Genomic DNA, 21,670 nt, shown 5'->3' on the forward strand with positions numbered 1-21,670 from the left:
AAGTGGCAATTTTCTGAACCGGTACTGGGCCTCCCCTAAGTCGACTCAGCCTCAAATGACTACCTGGTGCGGTATGTAAGCATCGCCACTCGGCAGACAAAGGTGGCCAGGCGTGGTGATGGCCACCCACCCCCTCGTGTGTGTCATAGCGGCCTTCAAAGGTGCTGCTCGTTTAACCGCACTTGCCCCTACAGTCGATTGAGACCAAAGGGAGGATCTTCGTCCTTCTATGTCTGAACCCCAAGTTAAAATCCCCCTCACAGCTAACATCGGTCTCGAATATCTGAACAGGGAATTGAGCCTCCCCTAGGTCGGCTCAGCCTGAAATTAGTACCTCGTGCGATGTGTAATCCGTCAGCACTGGGGAGACAAAGGCGAGCGGGCGTGGTGCTCGCCGCACCACCCCCTCGTGCGCCGTGCAGTCCTTCATCGGTGCTCGCTAACGGCACTTGCCCCCAACAGTCTGTTAAAGGCTGCACGGGGGATCTTTGCCTTTGTGCTCATTATGCGTGTGCGCGTGCGGCCGAGTGTTTGTATGGGCGTGGGAGTGTGCGTCTCGAGTGTTTGTGTGCATGAGCGAGCGCGCGCGCGTGCGTGCTGAGACGTGCGTATGTGAGTGCGCGCGTGCGCGTCTGTCCGTGAGCCAATAAAAGGACGCAATATCCGACGAACGTCAGAAGTTCGGACGCAGCCCAGACAGATATATATACACAGGCGCGCGGCGTGTAACACGAGTGCGCTTTCGCTCAGACCAGCTTGGCTGACTCAGCGAGATATCCTCTCCTCCTTCTGCTCCTCTGCTCCTTCGGCTCCTTCTCGCTGTGTGCACGAGAGTTTGCGTGTTTTTTTGTTTCCCTTGTTTTTTTATATTTATTTCAGAGATCAAGAGAGAGAGAGAGAGCGGGGGAGAATAAAAACCTCACTTATTCCCCCCACTTCGACCACAGTCTCACAAACACATCGACGCCGCTGCTGCTGCTGCTGCCGAAGGGACCAAGAGTCTAGGAAGCCTTTGTAAGCAGCGCAAAGATCGTGCCGCGCCTCTCTGTGTGAAGTCGTTTGAACATCGCCGTGTGTCGCTGCGGCCGGGTGCACGTGTTGTTGCAAGGATACCTGCAGGGAGACGACGATGATGATAACAATGCTCATCGTCTATGCGCTGAGCGCGATCTCACAACGCGCCGCTGCCCATTCCACATTCCCGGACGGCGCCACGGACACCTTCACGCCGGACGTGAGCAACGGCCCCGGCAACCGCGTGCTGGTCTCGTTCCGCGCCTTCGGCAGGGAATTCTCGCTCGATCTGGCGCCAGGCGACGTCGACGATCGCGAGCAGCAGACGAGTCGAGGTGCGGAGGTTCGCCTCTCCCAGCTGCGCTCGTGCGTGCGTCGCGGCGTCGTGGACTCGAGGCCGGACTCACTCGCCGTGCTCAGCCTCTGCGGCGGAGGCGGCCTGAGGGGTCTCTTCGCCGTGGGGGGAGAACACTTCGAGGTGACTCCAGTTGAGGGCGGACGAGCAAGCAACGGCAGCGTGCGTCCGCACTCCATCACCAGGACACACGCGTCATTCCAGCTCGCTCCTCACGGCATTCCTCCTCCCGCTGCTGCTGCTGCTTCTGCGTCTGCTGCTGCTGCTACCGTTGCCGCTACCACCGTGAAGACCACAGCCAGAGCCGCGAGATCCAAGCGCTTCGTGTCGAGGCCACGCTACGTGCAAGTGTTGGCCGTGGCCGACGACACGATGGTGGCCGCGTACGGGGATCGCCTCGAAGAGCACCTCCTCACGGTGCTCAGCGCCGCGGACGGACTGCTGAGGCGCGCCAGCCTCGGCAGCCCCGTGCGTCTCACCTTGGCCAGGGTCGTGGTGGCCTCGGGGGACAAGGCCGGCTCCGGCAACGGAGCCAGGACCCGGCTGGAGGTGTCCTCCAACGCGGCGTTGGCGCTGCGCGACTTCTGCAAGTGGCAGCTGCAACTGAACCGCCGCGGGCAGCACCACCCGGAGAGACACGACACAGCCGTTCTCTTCACGCGCAAGGTGAGCGTTTGAGTCCCAGCCAAGGTGGTGCTCCCCTCTCTCTCCCTCCATATTCCCCGCCACCTCAGAGTAATGCCCCCATTTAATTATTATTCTCATCATCATCATCATCATCGGTAGTTATGGTAAATCCACTGCTGGACGAAGGCCTCCCAAATCCGCCTCTACCTTCTCACGGTGCTGTGATGTCGATGGGTGACATCCCCAAGGCGTCCTGTTTTTTTATTATCTTTATAAGTTGAGGGAAAGCCCGCATTGACGATCGTGGGGAAGTATGGTCAACGCCTCCGCCCCCTGTTGAGTGCGGGTTGCCCCAGTTTGTAAAATAAAACAACGCCTACTTCGGTGGATGGACGCGGCTTGTGAATGATGGGACGAGTGCTGCTGGATGGAGGAGGGCAGCTGACCGAGACGGCCGTTGAAGTTGCAGCCAGAGGTCACAGTGGGGGCTTTACCGACCCAGCAGGGGCGATACGGCAGAGTCGAGCTTTGACCGGGAATTTTAACTCTTAACCTTTTTTGCTTGCGAGTCAAGGGTTATTCCCTCGACTGCCTCCTTGCGCAGACTCGGCCTCGAGTTCCACACTGCTGCTGCTGATCTGAGCCTCGCGCTAAACAATGACAAAGATACCCCTCCCCCCCTATAGTCTTAACAGGCTCTTGGGAAACGTGATGTTACTGAGCACCAATGAAGGCGAACATGGCACACGAGGGAGTGGGTGGCCAACACTATGCCCGGCGCCTTTGTCTCCCCGGTGCTAATCTTTACACACTGCACCAGGTGCTCGTTTAAAGCAGAGTCGAATCTCGGGACGCCCAGGACCTGCTTCAGATACTCGCCACCGATTGTTGCACCGTGAGCGGAAATAGATCTTCGGGTTCGTAGGGTTCAGCGATAACCAATTCGCTACCACTCGCGCACAAAGAGATCCCCCCCCCCCACGTCGTCAGTGAACCGAGTAATCTGCCTCCGGTGGAGGGTGACGCTAGAGCCGATAGAGAGCAGGTGAAGGCGTGCTGCAGGTGACACGCTCGTCAAGGACGAACGACGGCAACGATAATAACGCGAGTGATTTACACCACTTTTGCCAATCCGCTGCTGGAGGAAAGTCGTCGTGGGCCATTGCTTGACCGCACTTCACCAGGCTGGTCAGTGCCGATTTGAGACGGGCTCGGCGGAGGGTGGGGAAGGGGGGCAGATCCCGTTCAGATATAACTCACCACTGATGTCAGCTGCGGACGAGAATAGGGGCAGTGCGTTAACCAGTGCGCCACCGCTCCACCTCGCCAGTATAATACACTCTGTAGTACCTGCAGTGTCAACGTTTAATAAGCCCGGGTGCTGTGCGATTTCGTCGCGACAGGCAAACCCCGAGCCTACAGCGGTTCCGGGGTCAAGACAATTAATTAGGGGTCCAATTAGCGTTGTGCTGTTCTCGGAAGCTAAGCAAAGTTGAACCCGGGTCAGCGCTTGGATGGGCTTGAAACGGGATGTGCGAGTCGGCTGCTGGGTGGGTGGGGGCAGTGTTGTAGGCCACAACATCCATCGTTGTACTGTACTTCTATGTTCCAAACGTTTGCGATCTCTCCTCCTCATCAACCCGCACTGATTAGCGTAAATAATGGGGAAAGAACCACCACACGGACCCGCATGGCGTGAGGTGGGGGAAGGGTTTTGGGCCTCATCATCATCATCATCCAGCAGTGGATTGAGCAAGGAGCTGAGCACGTGTCACGTGCAATCTGACAGGGAGTGCCGATGTGTGTTTGAATCCTCCGTTGGCGATGTTTGCACCGCGGCGTGACTGGTTGGTGTCTGTTGATGAGCGAACGAATGAGCTAATTGGTGCTTTTATGATTGAATAAATGGGGGACAGAACAAAAATGACTGTAATAATTTAAGAAATTAAAGTGTGAAACGTACAGTATACACGAACGACTCAACGAACTGTAATGAACGAAAAAAACGAGCAAAACCATCTGGTGGGAACGCACCCGCGAGCGTTTTGACGGCCGAATTAAACACACGCCCGCACAAATAACACGCGTGGCGAACGAACGCACGCACGAAGTGAACGAGTGAGTGAAGGAATGACGGAAGGCACGTGCCCTTGCAGGATCTGTGCGGCGCGCAAGGCTGCGAGACGCTGGGCATGGCGGACGTGGGCACCGTGTGCGACCCGGAGCGAAGCTGCGCGGTCGTCGAGGACGACGGCCTTCAGTCGGCCTTCACAGTGACCCACGAACTGGGTTAGACTCCCACCCCTGTCTCTCTCTCTCCCTTCCTCTCTCTCTCTCTCTCGCGCTCGCGCTCGCTCGCTGGCTCTTTCACTGGCTCTCTGGCTCTATCTCTTCAACCACCGCCGCAGCTGTGACATCTCCATACCCCCGGCTGCTCCATTCTCCACGCACAAAGACAAAGATCCCCGTATCATCCTGAACAGACTGTTAGGAGCGAGCGCTGTGAGCGAGCGCCTATGAAGGCCGGCACGTCGCCACGAGGGGGTGGGTGGCCAACACCACGCCCGGTCGCCTCTGTCTCCCCAGTGGCGATGTTTACGCACAGCACCAGGTACTCATTTGTGACTGAGTCGACCTCGAGGATGCCTAGTACCGCTCTAGATGATCGTCACCGGTGTTGCCCGTTAGTAGGAATCGAACTCGGTTCGCCGGGTTCGTAGCCCGGCGCGCTCACCGCCACACGACCACTCCCCCGCACATAGCTCCACGCACAGACACCAAAGACAAAGGCGCGCACACACACACACTCCCCCGTAGCTAATCTATCTCCCCCAACCATCCCTCCCTCCTCCCACCCTAACCTCCACAATGACCCTGACTCCCACCCCCCTCTCCCACCAAAAATCACCCGCCCCTCCCCTCCTTCAATCCCCCCCCACCACTCCTTCCTTCACCCGGATCCCCCACCCTGACCATGACCCCCAACTCACCCCCGCCCCCCCCCTCATTGAGACGCATTTCCCTTTGGTGCAAACTTAGATGTTTAATAATCGTCATCAGCCACGACCTGTCCACTGCTGGATAAAGTTATTCCCAAAGCTGGTGGCAACTCTCACGGCCCTGAGGTGCAGCACATCTGTCCGGCTCAAGGGTCGGCGACCTGCAGCTCCGGAGCTGCATGGGAGTCTAGTTTACCATGAAAGTCCAGTTTACCATGGGAGTCCAGTTTACCATGAAAGTCCCGTTTACCATGAAAGTCCAGTTTACCATGGGAGTCCAGTTTACCATGGGAGTCCAGTTTACCATGGGAGTTCAGTTTACCATGAAAGTCCCGTTTACCATGAAAGTCCAGTTTACCATGGGAGTCCAGTTTACCATGGGAGTCCAGTTTACCGTGGGAGTCCAGTTTACCATGAAAGTCCAGTTTACCATGGGAGTCCAGTTTACCATGAAAGTCCAGTTTACCATGGGAGTCCAGTTTACCATGAAAGTCCAGTTTACCATGGGAGTCCAGTTTACCATGAAAGTCCAGTTTACCATGGGAGTCCAGTTTACCATGAAAGTCCAGTTTACCATGGAAGTCCAGTTTACCATGGGAGTCCAGCTTACCATGGGAGTCCAGCTTACCATGAAAGTCCAGTTTACCATGAAAGTCCAGTTTACCATGGGAGTCCAGTTTACCATGGGAGTCCAGTTTACCATGGGAGTCCAGCTTACCATGAAAGTCCAGTTTACCATGAAAGTCTAGTTTACCATGGGAGTCCAGTTTACCATGAAAGTCCAGTTTACCATGAAAGTCCAGTTTACCGTGGGAGTCCAGTTTACCATGAAAGTCCAGTTTACCATGGGAGTCCAGTTTACCATGAAAGTCCAGTTTACCATGGGAGTCCAGTTTACCATGGGAGTCCAGTTTACCATGAAAGTCCAGTTTACCATGGGAGTCCAGTTTACCATGAAAGTCCAGTTTACCATGGGAGTCCAGTTTACCATGAAAGTCCAGTTCACCATGGCAGTCTAGTTTACCATGAAAGTCCAGTTTACCATGGGAGTCCACTTTACCATGAAAGTCCAGTTTACCATGGGAGTCCAGTTTACCATGAGAGTCCAGTTTACCATGAAAGTCCAGTTTACCATGGGAGTCCAGCTTACCATGAAAGTCCAGTTTACCATGAAAGTTCAGTTTACCATGGGAGTCCAGTTTACCATGAAAGTCCAGTTTACCATGGGAGTCCAGTTTACCATGAAAGTACAGTTTACCATGAAAGTACAGTTTACCATGGGAGTCCAGTTTACCATGAAAGTCCAGTTTACCATGGCAGTCCAGTTTACCATGGGAGTCCAGTTTACCATGAAAGAACAGTTTACCATGGGAGTCCAGTTTACTATGGGAGTCCAGTTTTCCATAAAAGTCCAGTTTACCATGGGAGTCCAGTTTACCATGAAAGTCCAGTTTACCATGGGAGTCCAGTTTACCATGGGAGTCCAGTTTACCATGAAAGTCCAGTTCACCATGGCGGTCTAGTTTACCATGAAAGTCCAGTTTACCATGGGAGTCCAGTTTAACATGGGAGTCCAGTTTACCATGGGAGTCTAGTTTACCATGAAAGTCCAGTTTACCATGGGAGTCCAGTTTAACATGGGAGTCCAGTTTACCATGAAAGTCCAGTTCTCCATGGGCAGGGCTCGGCAACCTTTTGGCTCCAGAGCCCCATGTGGCTCATTGAGGCTGTTTAGTGACGTTCTTTATTAAGGACCACCTGTCTCGTGCATTGCGGCTCGTGAAATATTGAGGTTTTAATATTTGTTTTTACCAAATTCGGAAAAAAATATTGGTCACCGACCCCCCACCCGCCGCCCTCCTGCTCTGGCTCTTGCACATGTGCCAAGCTCATTTCATCATCTGGTCCATCTCTACGGTGCCACATCCTGCCGTGCGCGTTCTGTCCTTTGGCTGCCACGCCGTCTTGGGTCTTGGCCGCAAGCTGTCATTCCTTCTGGGGGGGACGCGCTTCTGTCCAAGCCCAGGCAATGTGATGTCATTATGTCACTGACCTGTGCTGTGTTCTCTGATCCGTGTGCTTGCTCGCTGTTCCTGTCTCTACCGTGTAAAGTTCACGCTCGCCTGCCCTTCTCCCCGCTGTTGATTTCACTTTTCATCTTTTGTTCCATTGTGTTCGTAAATGTCCATATCCTTACGTCACAGGAGAGAATTTGGCGTTGATGTGAGAGAGAGAGAAAAAAAATAACCACTTATTTATCACGTGGATATTTTCATGGCTTGGCCTCTGATGATATTGGACGCATTCCGAGCAATTTGGTCATCCGCAAAGTACCATTATGGCACGCGGAATTATCAAACCTTCTCCTCCGCTCCACCCCTTCACCCCTTCACCACAAACTCCCACAGTCCACGCCTCTGCCAAAACTGCACCAGAGCGTTAAAATAAAAAAAAAACTGCAAAGAGCATTAATTCTCACATCTCTCTCTCTCTCCACCACCACCCTGGCTCCCACCTTCCCTTTCCTGTCCACCCACCCACCCCACACCCTTTCCTTCCCCCTTGCCCCACCATTCAATGCCCCCCCCCCCCCATTACATCGCTCCCTCTCTCCCAGCCTCCAACCTCCCGCGACCCATCCGACCTGACCCGGCCAACCGACCAAGGCCACGTCCACGTCACATCACCCATTCTGCATTCGGGTGCGAGCCACGGTCGCGACAATGGATGTTGACGAGCGGTCCCCTCTCTCTGCCAACACCCACCACCCACCCACCCATTCACCCACAGGCCACGTGCTCGGCATGCCCCACGATGACGCGGCCGCGTGCACCGAGAAGTTCGGCCCGGCGCGTGCCAGGCACCTCATGGCGTCCGTGCTCAGCGGCCTCGACTTCGGCTCGCTGTGGTCGCAGTGCAGCGCCGCGTCTCTCATGGACTTCCTGGACGACGGGCAAGGTGAGGCATCCCCCATCCACCCTGTAAACCCCAGTTACTCCCCCCCCTTCCCCCACCACTACCAACTCGGCAGTGCTGCTGGCCCATTGGAGGCTCTGAGCAGAAATTGCTTTTTAGTGGACATTGGGTCACCCATCCACCCACCCACCTGCCCGTCCGCACGCTCTTTCAATTGACCGATGCACTCCTCGTGAGATAACAGGCGAAGAGATGGAGACGGATATAGAGATTTAGTGAGACGATATAAGAGACGCAAACAAGAGTGAGTTGACCAAGGTTCCAGGACTGGAAATTGATGTTAGCCGTGACCGGGGAATGAACTCAGGTGGCTGGGTTGGTCGTGCACTTTTCATTGACCAGTCCCCACGGCGTGGGGAGGCCCTCATCCAGCAGTAAAGCGACGTAAGGGCTGTACATGTACAATGCATCATCACGATCATAATCGATTAATGAATTATCCCCATTTTGAATGTATACCATCAGCAGCATCAGCATTATCATCAGTTGCATCACATCAGTGGCATCTGTGACAACTGCTGGACGTCTATGAAAAAAGAGCTTCATAGCTCATCGGAGGTTAAAGAAAGGTGTCAGTGGGGGATTAAAGGGAGGGGGGGGGTCACTGTGGGATGAGGAGGGGGCGTCAGCAGGGGATGATTGTGGGGGGTGCAGCGGTCAGTGGGAAATTATACATTTTTATGGTTTTGCCGCTTTACCCAGGAGCGCATCACCGAGTGTCTCGACTCTCCTCAACTCTCTTCCAGGAGGGCCCTGGCCCAGTTCTCCCAGTAGGGGGCAATGTTGCTGCTCTGGGTTATCCCAATTGCGTAATTTGCAGTCTAATCTTTCAGCATTCGGATTATTTAGGGCCGATACGAATGAATTTATTTTGCTTTTTATTCGTGTGATTAGGAGGGGAGGGGGTCCATGGGGGGATCTAGAGGAGGGGTCATTGTGGGATGACGGGGGAGGGGTTGTGAGGTATGAGGGGAGGGGTTGTGGGATCTGGACTATAGCTTGTCCATGGGCCTTAGCCAAGCGCTTTTTGGCAGGACTCAGCAGAGCTCCTGCCAACACAGACTCGACGCTGTGTTTACGGAGTAATTTCTTTACCCCCCAAATTTTTTTTTAATATGTGCAGAACATTAGCGAGCCTCGCTCGATTCTTCATTTTATTTATTTTTATTTTGCTTGCCAAAGGAATTATCGTTCCCTTGGAGAGCTTTAAAGGAGGTTTTTATTTTTCTTCTTCGCGTCTATTACGTCGTGCCGCCTTCATGTTCATGACCTAAATTGTTGAAGTCTTGAACCTGCATCGACTGTACATTGCAACGTGCGCAGGGCCTTGTCTCGATCCACTGCTGGATGAGTGCCTCCCCGATGCCGACCAGTGCCGGTTTGGTGAAGGCAGGTAGCGTAGATTGTTGAAGCATAGTACAGTACAACAGTGCATTTTGCTGCACTATTGCCCTCTGCTGGGGGGTTGCCACTTGTCACTTTGGAGTCGACCTGACTCAGCTCCGGGAATTCTTGGCGTGTGGGTTCGGATGGCGATCAAATTGATTTGTACCGAGATCTGGCGGTGGCATTGTGATGAGTTCCCTTGCAGTGGGATGCACAGCTTTGTAAATGGCACAGAGTACTGACTGCGAAATATGTCCGGGTTTGGACTACAGTGGAAAAGGTGGCAGCCCTGCACTTCAGAGTCAGAATATGTATTCATACAGGAGGAATCCGATGAGCTATGAAGCTCTTTTTCAAAGATGTCCAGAAAGGGCAGGTCAAAACGTTACAACAACAAACAGCACAAAAACATGGTAGCAGTGCAAAGTAAAGGAAAGATAAGCAAATTACTTCAATATATACAAATATAACCATACTAGTTTATCTTGCCAGCTAAAGCCCACTTAGCTATTCGCTTCTTTTTCAGAAGCGACCTGGCCCCAAATGATTGTTCAGCGGCTTATAATGTGGAAATTTATCGCAGCAACATCATTTAAGTCACCTCAACGCATCTCAAACCTGCCAACCCTTGGCCGCTCCACCGATTCCAACGGCCCAGACGTCAATTCGAGGACCTGACCACACACGCAGCGTCGTGCTGGACTTCCATTACGGTCAACTGCACAGTTTGGATAGCTGGCGTCAAGCTGTCAAGCTTACCGCTTCTACTTCTCGTCTTAGGCTCGCCTGGTATGCAGGACGTCGTGGTTTCGGTCCTGACCCTGACGCCTGCTGTATATTTGGAGTTTGCGCGTTCTCTCTCCTCGTGGTCACGTTCATTTTTCTCCGACCCCTTCCGTTTCCCCCCCCCCACCCTCCACATTTAGAATGAACGTGCGTTTATATTACTTGACTGCCACGATACATTTCCACACGACGACAAGTCACTTCGTCGAACTATCATTTGTGGTCGCCGGGTCTCCTGAAAAAAAGAAGAGCTAAATATTCCCGTGGGATTTTTGTGTTACCTGGTCACACACACAAATTGTAAACAAACCACAAAAAATGTCTCCTTTGCTCCCACGCCACAGGCGACTGCCTCCTCAACAAACCCCGCGCGGGCCCTCGTCTGCCGGCGGTCGCGCCGGGCTCGGTGTACGGCGCGGACCGGGAGTGCCAGCTCGCGTTCGGGCCGCGCTCCCTCGCCTGCCCCGGCATGGACGTGTGCCAGCGGCTGTGGTGCACGGAGGAGCGTGCCGGGCGCTTCGTGTGCCTCACCAAGAATCTGCCCGCGGCCGAGGGCACGCCCTGCGGGCACGCCAGCCAGTGCCTGGAGGGCGCCTGCGTGCCCAGCGCCAAGGTCAAGGCCCTTAAGGTGAGGCGCTGGCCCTCGTGGGTTACGAGGAGGCGTGAGAAGGGGCGCCACGGTGGCTGGGAGATGTTAACTTCCTCGCCCGGTATACAGGAGGTCGTGGGTTCAATCCCGACGCCTGCTGTATATTTGGAATTTGTATATTCTCTCTCTCCCCGTGGTCACGTGGATTTTTCTCCGGGTCCTCCGGTTTCCCCTCCACATTTAGAATCAACATCCACGCTGCTGTACATTTCCACGTGTAAGCCACTTCGTTGAGCTATTATTTGTGGCCAGGTCGCGTCTGAAAAAGAGTTACATAGCTCAGTGGGCCTTACCTGATAAAATAATAAAAAATGGTTTAGTTTACAGGTTAATTTCGACTGGAGTCGCTTTGTTGTCGATTTTTAGTTCTTCCGTTCTCGGCACGCTTTTAGTCAGGATGGTCTCCTATCCTAAAGTAAGTAAATACCGCTACATTAGTCTTTATTAAGCAATCTATGTCCTTATTAAAGAACAATAGCAACCGTCTCTTCTACGACTGTATCTGCTGTACAAACATGCACCCTGCTCATCGCTACCCCCTGCTGACATCACGTACACGTGACGTGTAGCCACAGCCACAGGGAGAGGTGCACGGGATGTGGTGTGCCGGGCGCGTGAATATTGTGTGGGTCGCCAAGGCGGACAGAGCGGAGGGGATAGGACACGAGGAGACTGTGAAGGCGTTGTAGCGGAGGGGATGGGACCAGATCATCCATCCTTCATCTGTCTGACTGCCTGTCTGTCTGCGTGTGATGATGACGAAGATGGAGATGATGATGATGATACTGCACTATCCAGGCACACATTCTGTTGATCTTCTGAGACATGACTGCGCGAGATCGGGCGGACTCAGGGTGCTTTGCTCACGCGGGGCAAAGTGTACCCAGGGGACACGTGGTGTGACTACGACGACGAACGTAGACGGCGCAGTCGGTCACTGATCACGACGACGTCTCCCTCTCGTCTCATCGCAGAAGGTGGACGGCCAGTGGGGCGAGTGGGGCGCATGGAGCGAGTGTTCGCGCTCCTGCGGGGGCGGGGTGCAGCTCTCCTCCAGGGGGTGCGACGCGCCCGAGCCCCGGCACGGCGGCGCCTACTGCGTGGGGCAGCGCGTGCAGTACCGCTCCTGCAACACCCTCGCGTGCGGGGACGCGCACTCCGGTGAGCCGGGCGCGAGCGGGCGCGCGTGGGTCGTCGCGTGCGCGCGTGGGAGTGCGTGAGCGACTGAGTACGTGAGTGAGGGATTAGCGTTTGAGTGAGTGAGTGTGTGTAAGATTGAGAGCGTGTGTGAGTGCATGAGCAGGTGTGCGCTACGAACCCAGCGAACCGGGTTCGTTCCCCGCTCACGGACAACACCAGTGACGATTATCTGAACCGGTCCTGGGTTTCCCCTAGGTCGACTCAGTCACAAATGAGTACCTGGTACGGTGTGTAAACATCGCCACTGGGGAGACAAAGACGGCCGGGCGTGGGGTTGGCCACCCACCCCCTCGTGTGCCGTGCCGGCCTTCATAGGTGCTCACTAACAGCAATTGCCCCAACAGTTTGTTAAGGCTATACGGGGGATCTTTGTTAATCTTTGTCTTTGTGTGTGATTGATTACGTGTGTGAGCGCTACATGACACAGCTGGGTCACGTAGCCCACATGCCCAGCCAACGCATGCTTAAACAGCTTTTGTTCAGCTGGATAGAGGGGGCTAAGCGGGCACGGCACGGGCTAGAGAAGAGATGGAGTGATGTGGTACAAGAGGACGTGGAGCGGAGTGGACTTGCCGATGACCGGTACCAGTGGTGTCAGGATGGGCCTTTATGAGGAGACTCGTGAAGGACGCTACTGGGCAGTTGGAGGCAGTCGCCCTCCAGCAACAACGGACGGCGGAGGAGCGACGCTCACAACAATGGGCGGTGCGCCAGATGGCTTAAACACAGCAGTAGGGGGCACAGGTGATGCATCGGCCAGTCATCTCAGTCAGTTGACCCATGGCACCTGGGTCTCTCCCGTGACCTCCTGCCAACGGGCCTTCGACACTTCACGTGGCCTCAACGTGCACATAGCCTGGCACAAGCGTCGTGGTGACGTCACCGCCACTTCGTGGCGAATGGCGGTTGTTGTTGTTGTGTGAGCGAGTGTGCTTGTGGGAGTGCGTGAGTGTGGGTGAGTGAGCGAGTGTGCGTGTGGGAGTGCGTGAGTGTGGGTGATTGAGCGAGTGTGCGTGTGGGAGTGCGTCAGTGTCGGTGAGTGAGCGAGTGTGCGTGTGGGAGTGCGTGAGTGTGGGTGAGTGAGCGAGTGTGCGTGTGGGAGTGCGTGAGTGTGGGTGAGTGAGCGAGTGTGCGTGTGGGAGTGCGTGAGTGTGGGTGAGTGAGCTAGTGTGCGTGTGGGAGTGCGTGAGTGTCGGTGAGTGAGCGAGTGTGCGTGTGGCGAGTGCGTGAGTGTGGGTGAGTGAGCGAGTGTGCGTGTGGGAGTGCGTGAGTGTGGGTGAGTGAGCGAGTGTGCTTGTGGGAGTGCGTGAGTGTGAGTGAGTGAGCGAGTGTGCGTGTGGGAGTGCGTGAGTGTGGGTGAGTGAGCGAGTGTGCGTGTGGGAGTGCGTGAGTGTGAGTGAGTGAGCGAGTGTGCGTGTGGGAGTGCGTGAGTGTGGGTGAGTGAGCGAGTGTGCGTGTGGGAGTGCGTGAGTGTGGGTGAGTGAGCGAGTGATTGGGGAGCTTTGCGCACCGTGATACGAACCCGGCGACACGCGTTCGCTTCCCGCTCACAACAAATAACAGTGGCGAATATTTGAACCGGGTTCCGGGGCGTCACCTCGATCGACTCAGGCTTAATCGAGTTACCTGGTGCGCTGTGTTGAACATCGGTATTGTTGAGAGAAAGGAGGCCGGGGCGTGGTGCTGGCCACCCTTCATAGGTGCTTGCAAAGAGCTCTCGCCCCAACAGTCTTTAAGAGGCTCCAGAGGTGATCTTTGCGTTTGTCAATGAGAGCGTGAAATTACACATTATGACGGGAGGGCGGAGAAGCAGTGCTCACAACAACGAGCAGGCTGTTAAAACGCAGCGTGGTGGCACAGTGGCGGAGCACAGGCAGTCATCTCAATCAATGAACCCACAACATCTGGGTCTGTCCCGTGATCTGCCCAACGATGTCACCACCACTTAGTGGTGAATGGCAGCTGTTGTTGCGATCACCCATACATAACGCGGCACGGGAAACTGTGGCCCCATTTGTGGGCATGCACGTTGACCTTCTTTTGCGCCATACGTAGCCTACAAAAGCGACCCGGGGAAAACAAATAATTGAGTCGGAATTTAACCCCCCACCCCACAGCCCCCCTCCCGCGCAGAGTCAATTATTTATCCCGGCTGCAGAGTCGACCTGCAAAGGGGGCGGCCCCGGCAATAGTTGGGATTTCAGGGCCGCTCACTCGGAGCGGCTTTAACAGCGCCACAGCTTCTGGCTCGGTTCCACCCCTCCTCCCCCCCCGCCCCGCAACGGGACCCGCGACTCTAGAAGCCCCAAAACCTCGTTGCACGCTCGTGCCCCCTCGTCCATTTCGAGGTGGCGAGTGGTTGACGCTCGCGCGTTACACCGCGAGAAGAAGGGGCCTGAGGTTTGATTCCCGGCGTTTTTGCAGCAAGGGTCTTGTGGACCACGCAGAGATTTGTGAAACTCCCAAATCCCCCCTCCCCCCCACCCCCCGATGGTGCGACGAGGATGTGGCCAGGAGACGGCGGTAGAGCAAAGCGGGTCCGTGAATCCGTCCGAGTGGAGCTTTGACAGGTGAAGAGTTGAAAACAGCTCGTGAGCTGGGGCGAGACGGTTCGTGGCACCGCGAGTCCGCAAGCCATCGCGCCGCTATGGAGGGGGGGGGGGGGGTGGCGTCCTTCATCTAGCGGTAGATAGATGACAGCTGACGATGATGCTGATGTGCGCGTGCGTAGAGGATGAACTTTGCGACAGTTTCTAACAACCTCCCTCCCTCTCTTCCCCACCCTCCCTCCCCTCCCACAGCGCTGCGCTATCGCGAAGAGCAGTGCGCGGCTCACAACGCCCGGCACTTGGGCCTGCCGGGCCTGGGCGACGCTGGCGTGGAGTGGCTGCCCAAGTACGCGGGCGTGGCCGCCAAGGACCGCTGCAAGCTCATGTGCCGGGCGCGCTCCTCCGCCTTCTACGCCGTGCTAGCGCACAGGGTACGGGGCACGCTGGTTACCCTGGCACACCGCTAGTTACCCTGGCACACCGCTAGTTACCCTGGCACACCGCTAGTTACCCTGGCACACCGCTAGTTACCCTGGCACACCGCTGGTTACCCTGGCACACCGCTAGTTACCCTGGCACACCGCTAGTTACCCTGGCACACCGCTAGTTACCCTGGCACACCGCTAGTTACCCTGGCACACCGCTGGTTACCCTGGCACACCGCTGGTTACCCTGGCACACCGCTAGTTACCCTGGCACACCGCTAGTTACCCTGGCACACCGCTGGTTCGCCTGGCACACAGCTGGTTACCCTGGCACACCGCTGGTTACCCTGGCACACCGCTGGTTACCCTGGCACACCGCTGGTTACCCTGGCACACCGCTAGTTACCCTGGCACACCGCTAGTTACCCTGGCACACCGCTAGTTACCCTGGCACACCGCTGGTTCGCCTGGCACACAGCTGGTTACCCTGGCACACCGCTGGTTACCCTGGCACACCGCTGGTTACCCTGGCACACCGCTAGTTACCCTGGCACACCGCTAGTTACCCTGGCACACCGCAAGTTACCCTGGCACACCGCTGGTTACCCTGGCACACCGCTGGTTACCCTGGCACACCGCTAGTTACCCTGGCACACCGCTAGTTACCCTGGCACACCGCTGGTTCGCCTGGCACACAGCTGGTTACCCTGGCACACCGCTGGTTACCCTGGCACACCGCTAGTTACCCTGGCACACCGCTAGTTACCCTGGCACACCGCTAGTTACCCTGGCACACCGCTGGTTACCCTGGCACACCGCTGGTTACCCTGGCACACCGCTAGTTACCCTGGCACACCGCTGGTTACCCTGGCACACCGCTGGTTACCCTGGCACACCGCTGGTTACCCTGGCACACCGCTGGTTACCCTGGCATGCTGGTTACCCTGGCACGATTGTTAGTTAACCTGGCATCATGGTTGGTTATCCTGGCACACCACGAGTTAGTTAACCTGGCATGCTGGTTACCCCGGCACGCTGGTTACCTTGGCACACGCTGGCACACTGTCAACGCTGCTGTTGTATCTGCTGATGATAATGAAAACGATGACGATGCCGCTGGTGCGGTTCACGTGGCCCGACGCCGCCGATGAAAACGTCGGCGACGACGCCGCCGACTTTGCCGACTGCTGACTGACGCCGGCTCGCCCCCACCCCCCGTCGCTGTGGCCGCCGTGCAGGTGGCTGACGGCACGGAGTGTGGGCCGGGCGTGCAGGGGGTCTGCGTGCGCGGGCGCTGCGTGCCCACCGGCTGCGACCGCGTCATCGGGTCTCGCCTACGCTTCGATCGGTGCGGCCGCTGCGGAGGGGACGGCTCCACGTGCCGCCGCGTCTCCGGATCCTTCTCCCCGAAACGGTAACCTGGGGGCAGGGGCGGGGGGGGGGATTGGTGGGGTTGCATGGGGTGGAGAGGGGAGGGGTGGTGGTGGGTGGGGGGGGGGCAGCCGTCAAGACGTGATGAACAGTGACGGAATCATCATCATAGTTATCAACAGCGATATCGATAGTTTCAGCATCAGCAGCTCCTGCAGCATCAGCAGCAGAAAACATTGTCGACATCGTTATCCTAATAATCATCAATAACATCATTGTGACAATGATTAATTGCACCATCATCATTAACAGCAGCAGTATGATCATCGACATCATCAAGTAAACTTGAATCACCTTCATCAGCGACAGCATCAGTCACACCACATGTCACTGGGCCACTTTGCACCACGTGAACACATCACACAGAGTCCGCCCGATGTCGCACAATCGCATCTCAGAAGCACAACAGAATTTGGGCCTGGATAGTGCAGTATCATCATCATCTCCATCATCATCATCATCAGCAGCACGATTCACAAATAATGTCACTGAGTCACGAGCACCTCCACTCTATTCCCATATCTACCTTGCACACCACCTCGACCTCATCGCCTGACCCTTCATATCTAACGCCCCACCAACTCTCGTGCCTCACAGCCAGAATGGCCTCAGTTTGATTCCCTACTTGGGCGCCTGTGTGGAGCTTGTATATCCCTCTGTGTCCTCTGGAATCTCTCTCTCTCTCCAGTATCTTAAAAAAAAATGCCAAAACATCCTCAGAATGTTACAAAAATGAACCAAAATGACCCAAAGTGGGACCCTCCTGTAGAATGAGCGCTACAACTTAGTGTGGCTTTCCTAGACGAACTAAAAATGCAATCATTATATCTACATATTAATTTAAATGTATCAAACGTTCAAATTGTTCACGCGTACAGTGCTTTGTGATCTTTCAACGAACGCTTCCGCGTGAGTAAAACACAAACTGAACGCGCGTGTAAACATTGTTGTAATTGCCGCACAGGTTTGGCTACACAGACGTGGTGACGGTGCCGGCAGGCACCACGAGCCTCAAAGTGTGGCGCAAGGCGGAGCGCGACGCGCGCGCCTACCTGGCGCTGCGCGACGCCCGCGGCGAGCCGCTGCTCAACGGCGCCTTCACCGTGGCTCCGAGCCGCACGCTCGTGCAGGCCGGCGGCGGCGTCTCGCTGCTGTACAGCGGCTGGGCGGCGCGCGGCGAGAACCTGCGGCTGCTGGAGCCCGGCGCCGCCCTGCGCGAGCCGCTCACCGTACAGGTGCTGCTCACGAACCCCGGCGCGTCGGTGCGCGTCCGCTACGAGTACCACGTGCCCAAGGCGTCTGCGGCGTCGTCGGGAGGGCGGGCGCCGAGCAGCGACGACGATGGGGAGGAGCAGAGCAACGAGATCGACGCCGGGCCTCGGGCAACGTTTGGGGCGGCCGCCAATGCCAACCGTGACGACGACGCCCTGGCCGCGGCGCGTGCGGCCAAGGCGAAGACCCTGAAGCAGCAGGGCGCCACGCTGGTACGGCACGCCAAGAGCCGCTCCGAGGCGGCGCCGGCAGTCGCGGCCGACGCCGGAAACTCGAACCGCGTGGCGGAGCCGAGAGATGGGGCGAGGCCCGCGGACGCAGAAGCTCGCGATTCCCGGGCCAGCGGGGATCGCGACGCCGAGAGGCCACGCCGCGCCGAAGCAGAAGGAGCCGGCGCCGAATCGCCCGGCCGATGGGTGGCCGGGCCGTGGCGCTCGTGCACGCGGCAGTGCGGCGGGTGGCAGAGGAGGGACGTGCGGTGCGTGGGGGCGGGCGGGGTGGGGGCGGCCCAGGGGCTCTGTCCTCCCGGGGGGCGCCCCTCGGCGTTCCGGGCCTGCTTGACACAGTCCTGCCCCTCTGTGTAGACCCCCGGGCGCCGTTCGGCCACGGGGTCGTTGGCGTTACCAGAGAGGTGGCGGCCGTTGCGACGGCAGATTGGCGAGCGGCGGTGTGAGTTCTGCAGAGTTGAGCGGTATCGCTGCAGCTCCCTAAGGCTGCTGCTGCTGCTGATGATTAATCCTGATACCACGAGGCTGTGAATCCTAAAGCGACACACACACGCACGTCGCACGTGCGTCGTGTGTTTACTAAGTGATGGGGGAGGGGGGGGTTAATGGGTTACAAGACAACAGGCAGGGCCCTGGCTCTAATTTTGTTTAAGGAAGAAACGAGGGGCACCTTTCTGGATTCGAGTTCACGTTCAGCCAACACTGACCATAGGTCAAAGTTGACGACGCCGACGATGATGTTGATGATGCTGCTTCATACGATGCAACTACACAACGAGAGAAGCGACGCCGACTGCGCGTGCCTGTGTGATGGCCACTTCTCTCAGACTGCTGCAACACGACGATTTTCGGGGCGCAGATTCATTTCTCGATGGATATTTTCCGGGTCGCTGGTAGACTGGAGTCGGCTACACGTGGACGAGTTAGCCACAGCCATTGGCAAGAAGAGGGATACTGGACATGCTGTGCCTCTTGACGGAAATGAAGCCCTGTGCACGAGTGGTCACGCTTATTTCGTTTTCTGATCAACACGACAACGCCCAACCGCGGCATATTGGACGCGTGACCACGACGACCAAATGGTGACGACGGAGGAGACTCGCGAAGGTGCAAGGGGAAGGGTGACGACGGCGATCCGACCGGACGTCAAACGGCGCTCACGCTCGTACCGCGTGGTGCCCGCCGGGCTCCACATGCCGAGAGCTCCCTCAGGTAATAGAAGCTCCCGGGCGCCTGGAGCGAAACGTCGGACGTCGTGCCGATGAACGGCGCGGCACGACCCCCCCCCCCCCTGCGCAGTGGGGATGGAGGCCGTCACGATTGAGAGATGCGGCGATGACAAGAGAGCAGTGGAGAGAGACTGGGAGGAGATGTCGGTGAAGGAAACAGCCATGACCCAACGGCCCACGAGGCCAAGGGACTCGACGACGTCACGTCACGTGTGCGTGTGTGCGTGTGCGTGTGTGTGCGTGTGTGCGCGTGTTGACATTATTTCGCACAGTACGTAGCCAGCCGTGCTTCAGCACGAGGTGCTGGGGTAAAGATTGAAACCAGGACAATGCACAAGCGGCCAAGCGCACCGCAGAGCGACTCGTCGCCGCGTGGGGACTCGGGCCCCACGCGGCGAACACAACAACAATCCACTCCGGACCTCTCCTGGACCACCGGTGATCTGCCTGTCTCCGGACGAGCCAGCACCGCATCCTCCAGCGCACTTTTTTTTTTGCTAATCGTGTGTCTGTTGTTTGTTGTTGTTTTCGTGGAGCAAATGAATGAATAATTATTAAGAATATTTTTTTTGCAATTAATAATAATGTTATTTTTTTTATTATTACCACACAGCTATGCTATGATGCGCTGCGCGCATGCGAGTTGGCGTGTGCTTGTTACGCGGAACGCGCAGGAAGTGTGGACGCGCAGAGCGGCTGACGAGGTGCAGGGTCACGCGATGACGAAGGACGGGGGAGGGGGGATGATGACGACGAAGACGATGATGATGACGATGATGACGATAATGACGATGCTTCAGCGTGTAATGATGCATTGTTGGTTCGTCGATTAAAAAAAAATCACTCGCAACACCTTTTCACTGAGCCCCGCGTGTAAGGATCGATCGTTTTTCACTTATTTGTTTGTGTGCGGTGCATGCGATGGTTTCACATGAAAGCCCGGGGCGACTGGAGGTGCCTCATTCGTCGCGATGTTAAACACGGGAATTGATTCTTGAATCGGATTTGCGATAATCCAATAACGGGGGAGGTGAATTATCACGCGCCTGACGGCGGCGATGTTGATAACCAGAGGCAAGATCAACCAATGTCTGCTCTGGCCCACAGACTCTATAGGAATAGGAACCAACTCTAAAAAGTGCCGGTTATACAGAATCTTTATACTGGTAGGAACGAAGTTGTAAACTGAGTGTACCAGCCTGCAATAGATTAATGTGTCCGTCCGTCCGTCCGAAACTGAGTGTACCAGCCTGCAATAGATAATGAGTCCGTCCGTCCGTCCCCTTTCAATACTTTAACGAAGTGAAATCTCGTGCTGTTGGTGTGTAAAAATACAATTGCGCAAAATTCCAATGTTCCTACCAGCCCACCCTGCAGGGACCTGTTTTAGACTGCAGGAGGAATCCGATGAGCCATGAAGCTCTTTTTGCCCAGATGTCCGGTCGGGGGGGACGAGTAAGTAACAGTTTGGTGTTCTGAGAATCGCCGGCACGGCGTGGCATTCCCACCGCCTGCCATTCCCACCACGCCGCTTGCCACTGCTGGTAGTCGGAGTGGTGGGCAATGGTAAATCAGGTCGCCGGGTTCAGAGTGCAGCGCGCTAACCGCCGTGCCACCGCTCCTCACTACCACCGAGCGGACCGTGCGTTGTATTATTATCATCGCTATAGGGCCCCGCCAGCAGGCGTGCTCGCGAATCGACAGTGGATGTATAAGAGGCGCTGGGCAGACGTGGGGAGTGGTGGGGAGGGGTGGATGGAGTACGAGCAACGTCACAGATTGGTCTGACGTTTGACTCGTATTCACTCGCCATCGATAGCTCAACTCCTAAACCTGCAAGGATTTTTACAAAAAACGTTGTGATGACGATCATCATCATCGTCCGTGATCAATCTACTGCTGGATGATAGCCTCTGCAAGCTGTCGCCGTCGCTTACAGTCCTGCAATTTGCAAACAATCCACTCACGGATGACGCTATCGCTCCATCTCCACGGTGGGGGAGGGACTCTTCGGCGAGTTTTATCTCCTTTGGCTGCCACTCCGTCATTAGTCTCGGCCACCGGCCATCGACCCTCCTAGCCGTGACATGTTCTGTGCAAGCACACACAACGCCTGTCTCAGCAGTCAACAAGATCTCTCTCAACTTCTGTTCTCTCTCGAATCCACGTGCTCCCCTGCGGGTCTCTTCAGTGCAACTCCCCAAGCGGGAAACATTATTTTTTCAACTCACCGAGTGAATGGGCACGCTACAAAGTTATCTTCAGACTGTACGCAGGGAAGCCTCGCCGAGTCTCAAGACTTGCTTTCAGGAGAGTCCTGCTACCTTGGAATGTTTGGCCAACTCCCTTTTTATTAATTAAAAGGCAGTGGATTGCCCCGGAGGAACCCCACCACGCATATGATGAGATTAATAGTGAAAAGATCCACCACACAGATGAGGTCACGAACCCTCTTGCTTTACTTGCTATCCACTTGCCACCTCGCAAACCCAGCAGGTTCGGGGAGCTTCGGAAATCTCTGTGTGATCCACCAACCCCCCCCCCC

The 21,670-nt window shown here is 56.1% G+C and overlaps 1 protein-coding gene across 1 annotated transcript; it reads left to right on the forward strand.

Annotated features, from left to right (window-relative positions):
* Positions 1-601: 601 nt before the first annotated feature.
* On the forward strand, positions 602-19,982 carry LOC142929641 (A disintegrin and metalloproteinase with thrombospondin motifs 4-like). The gene is made up of 8 exons (XM_076071314.1): positions 602-2,035; positions 4,153-4,285; positions 7,786-7,953; positions 10,488-10,771; positions 11,767-11,953; positions 14,794-14,972; positions 16,205-16,380; positions 17,362-19,982. Exons 1-8 carry the CDS (start codon positions 1,130-1,132, stop codon positions 18,251-18,253), a joined length of 2,925 nt encoding a protein of 974 aa, XP_075927429.1. The 5' UTR covers positions 602-1,129; the 3' UTR covers positions 18,254-19,982.
* The last annotated feature ends 1,688 nt before the right edge of the window (positions 19,983-21,670 follow it).

This window comes from Petromyzon marinus, chromosome 32, assembly GCF_048934315.1.
Source record: "Petromyzon marinus isolate PM22_M1 ecotype Great Lakes invasive population chromosome 32, UKy_Petmar_22M1.pri1.0, whole genome shotgun sequence".
NCBI classification, from domain to species: domain Eukaryota; kingdom Metazoa; phylum Chordata; class Hyperoartia; order Petromyzontiformes; family Petromyzontidae; genus Petromyzon; species Petromyzon marinus.

Coding starts and splice junctions, on each gene's coding strand:
- LOC142929641 (XM_076071314.1), top strand. CDS start 1,130: ATGATGATAACAATGCTCATCGTCTATGCGCTGAGCGCGATCTCACAA. Junction 4,286..7,785: donor CACAGTGACCCACGAACTGG/GTTAGACTCCCA, acceptor ATTCACCCACAG/GCCACGTGCTCGGCATGCCC. Junction 14,973..16,204: donor ACGCCGTGCTAGCGCACAGG/GTACGGGGCACG, acceptor GCCGCCGTGCAG/GTGGCTGACGGCACGGAGTG.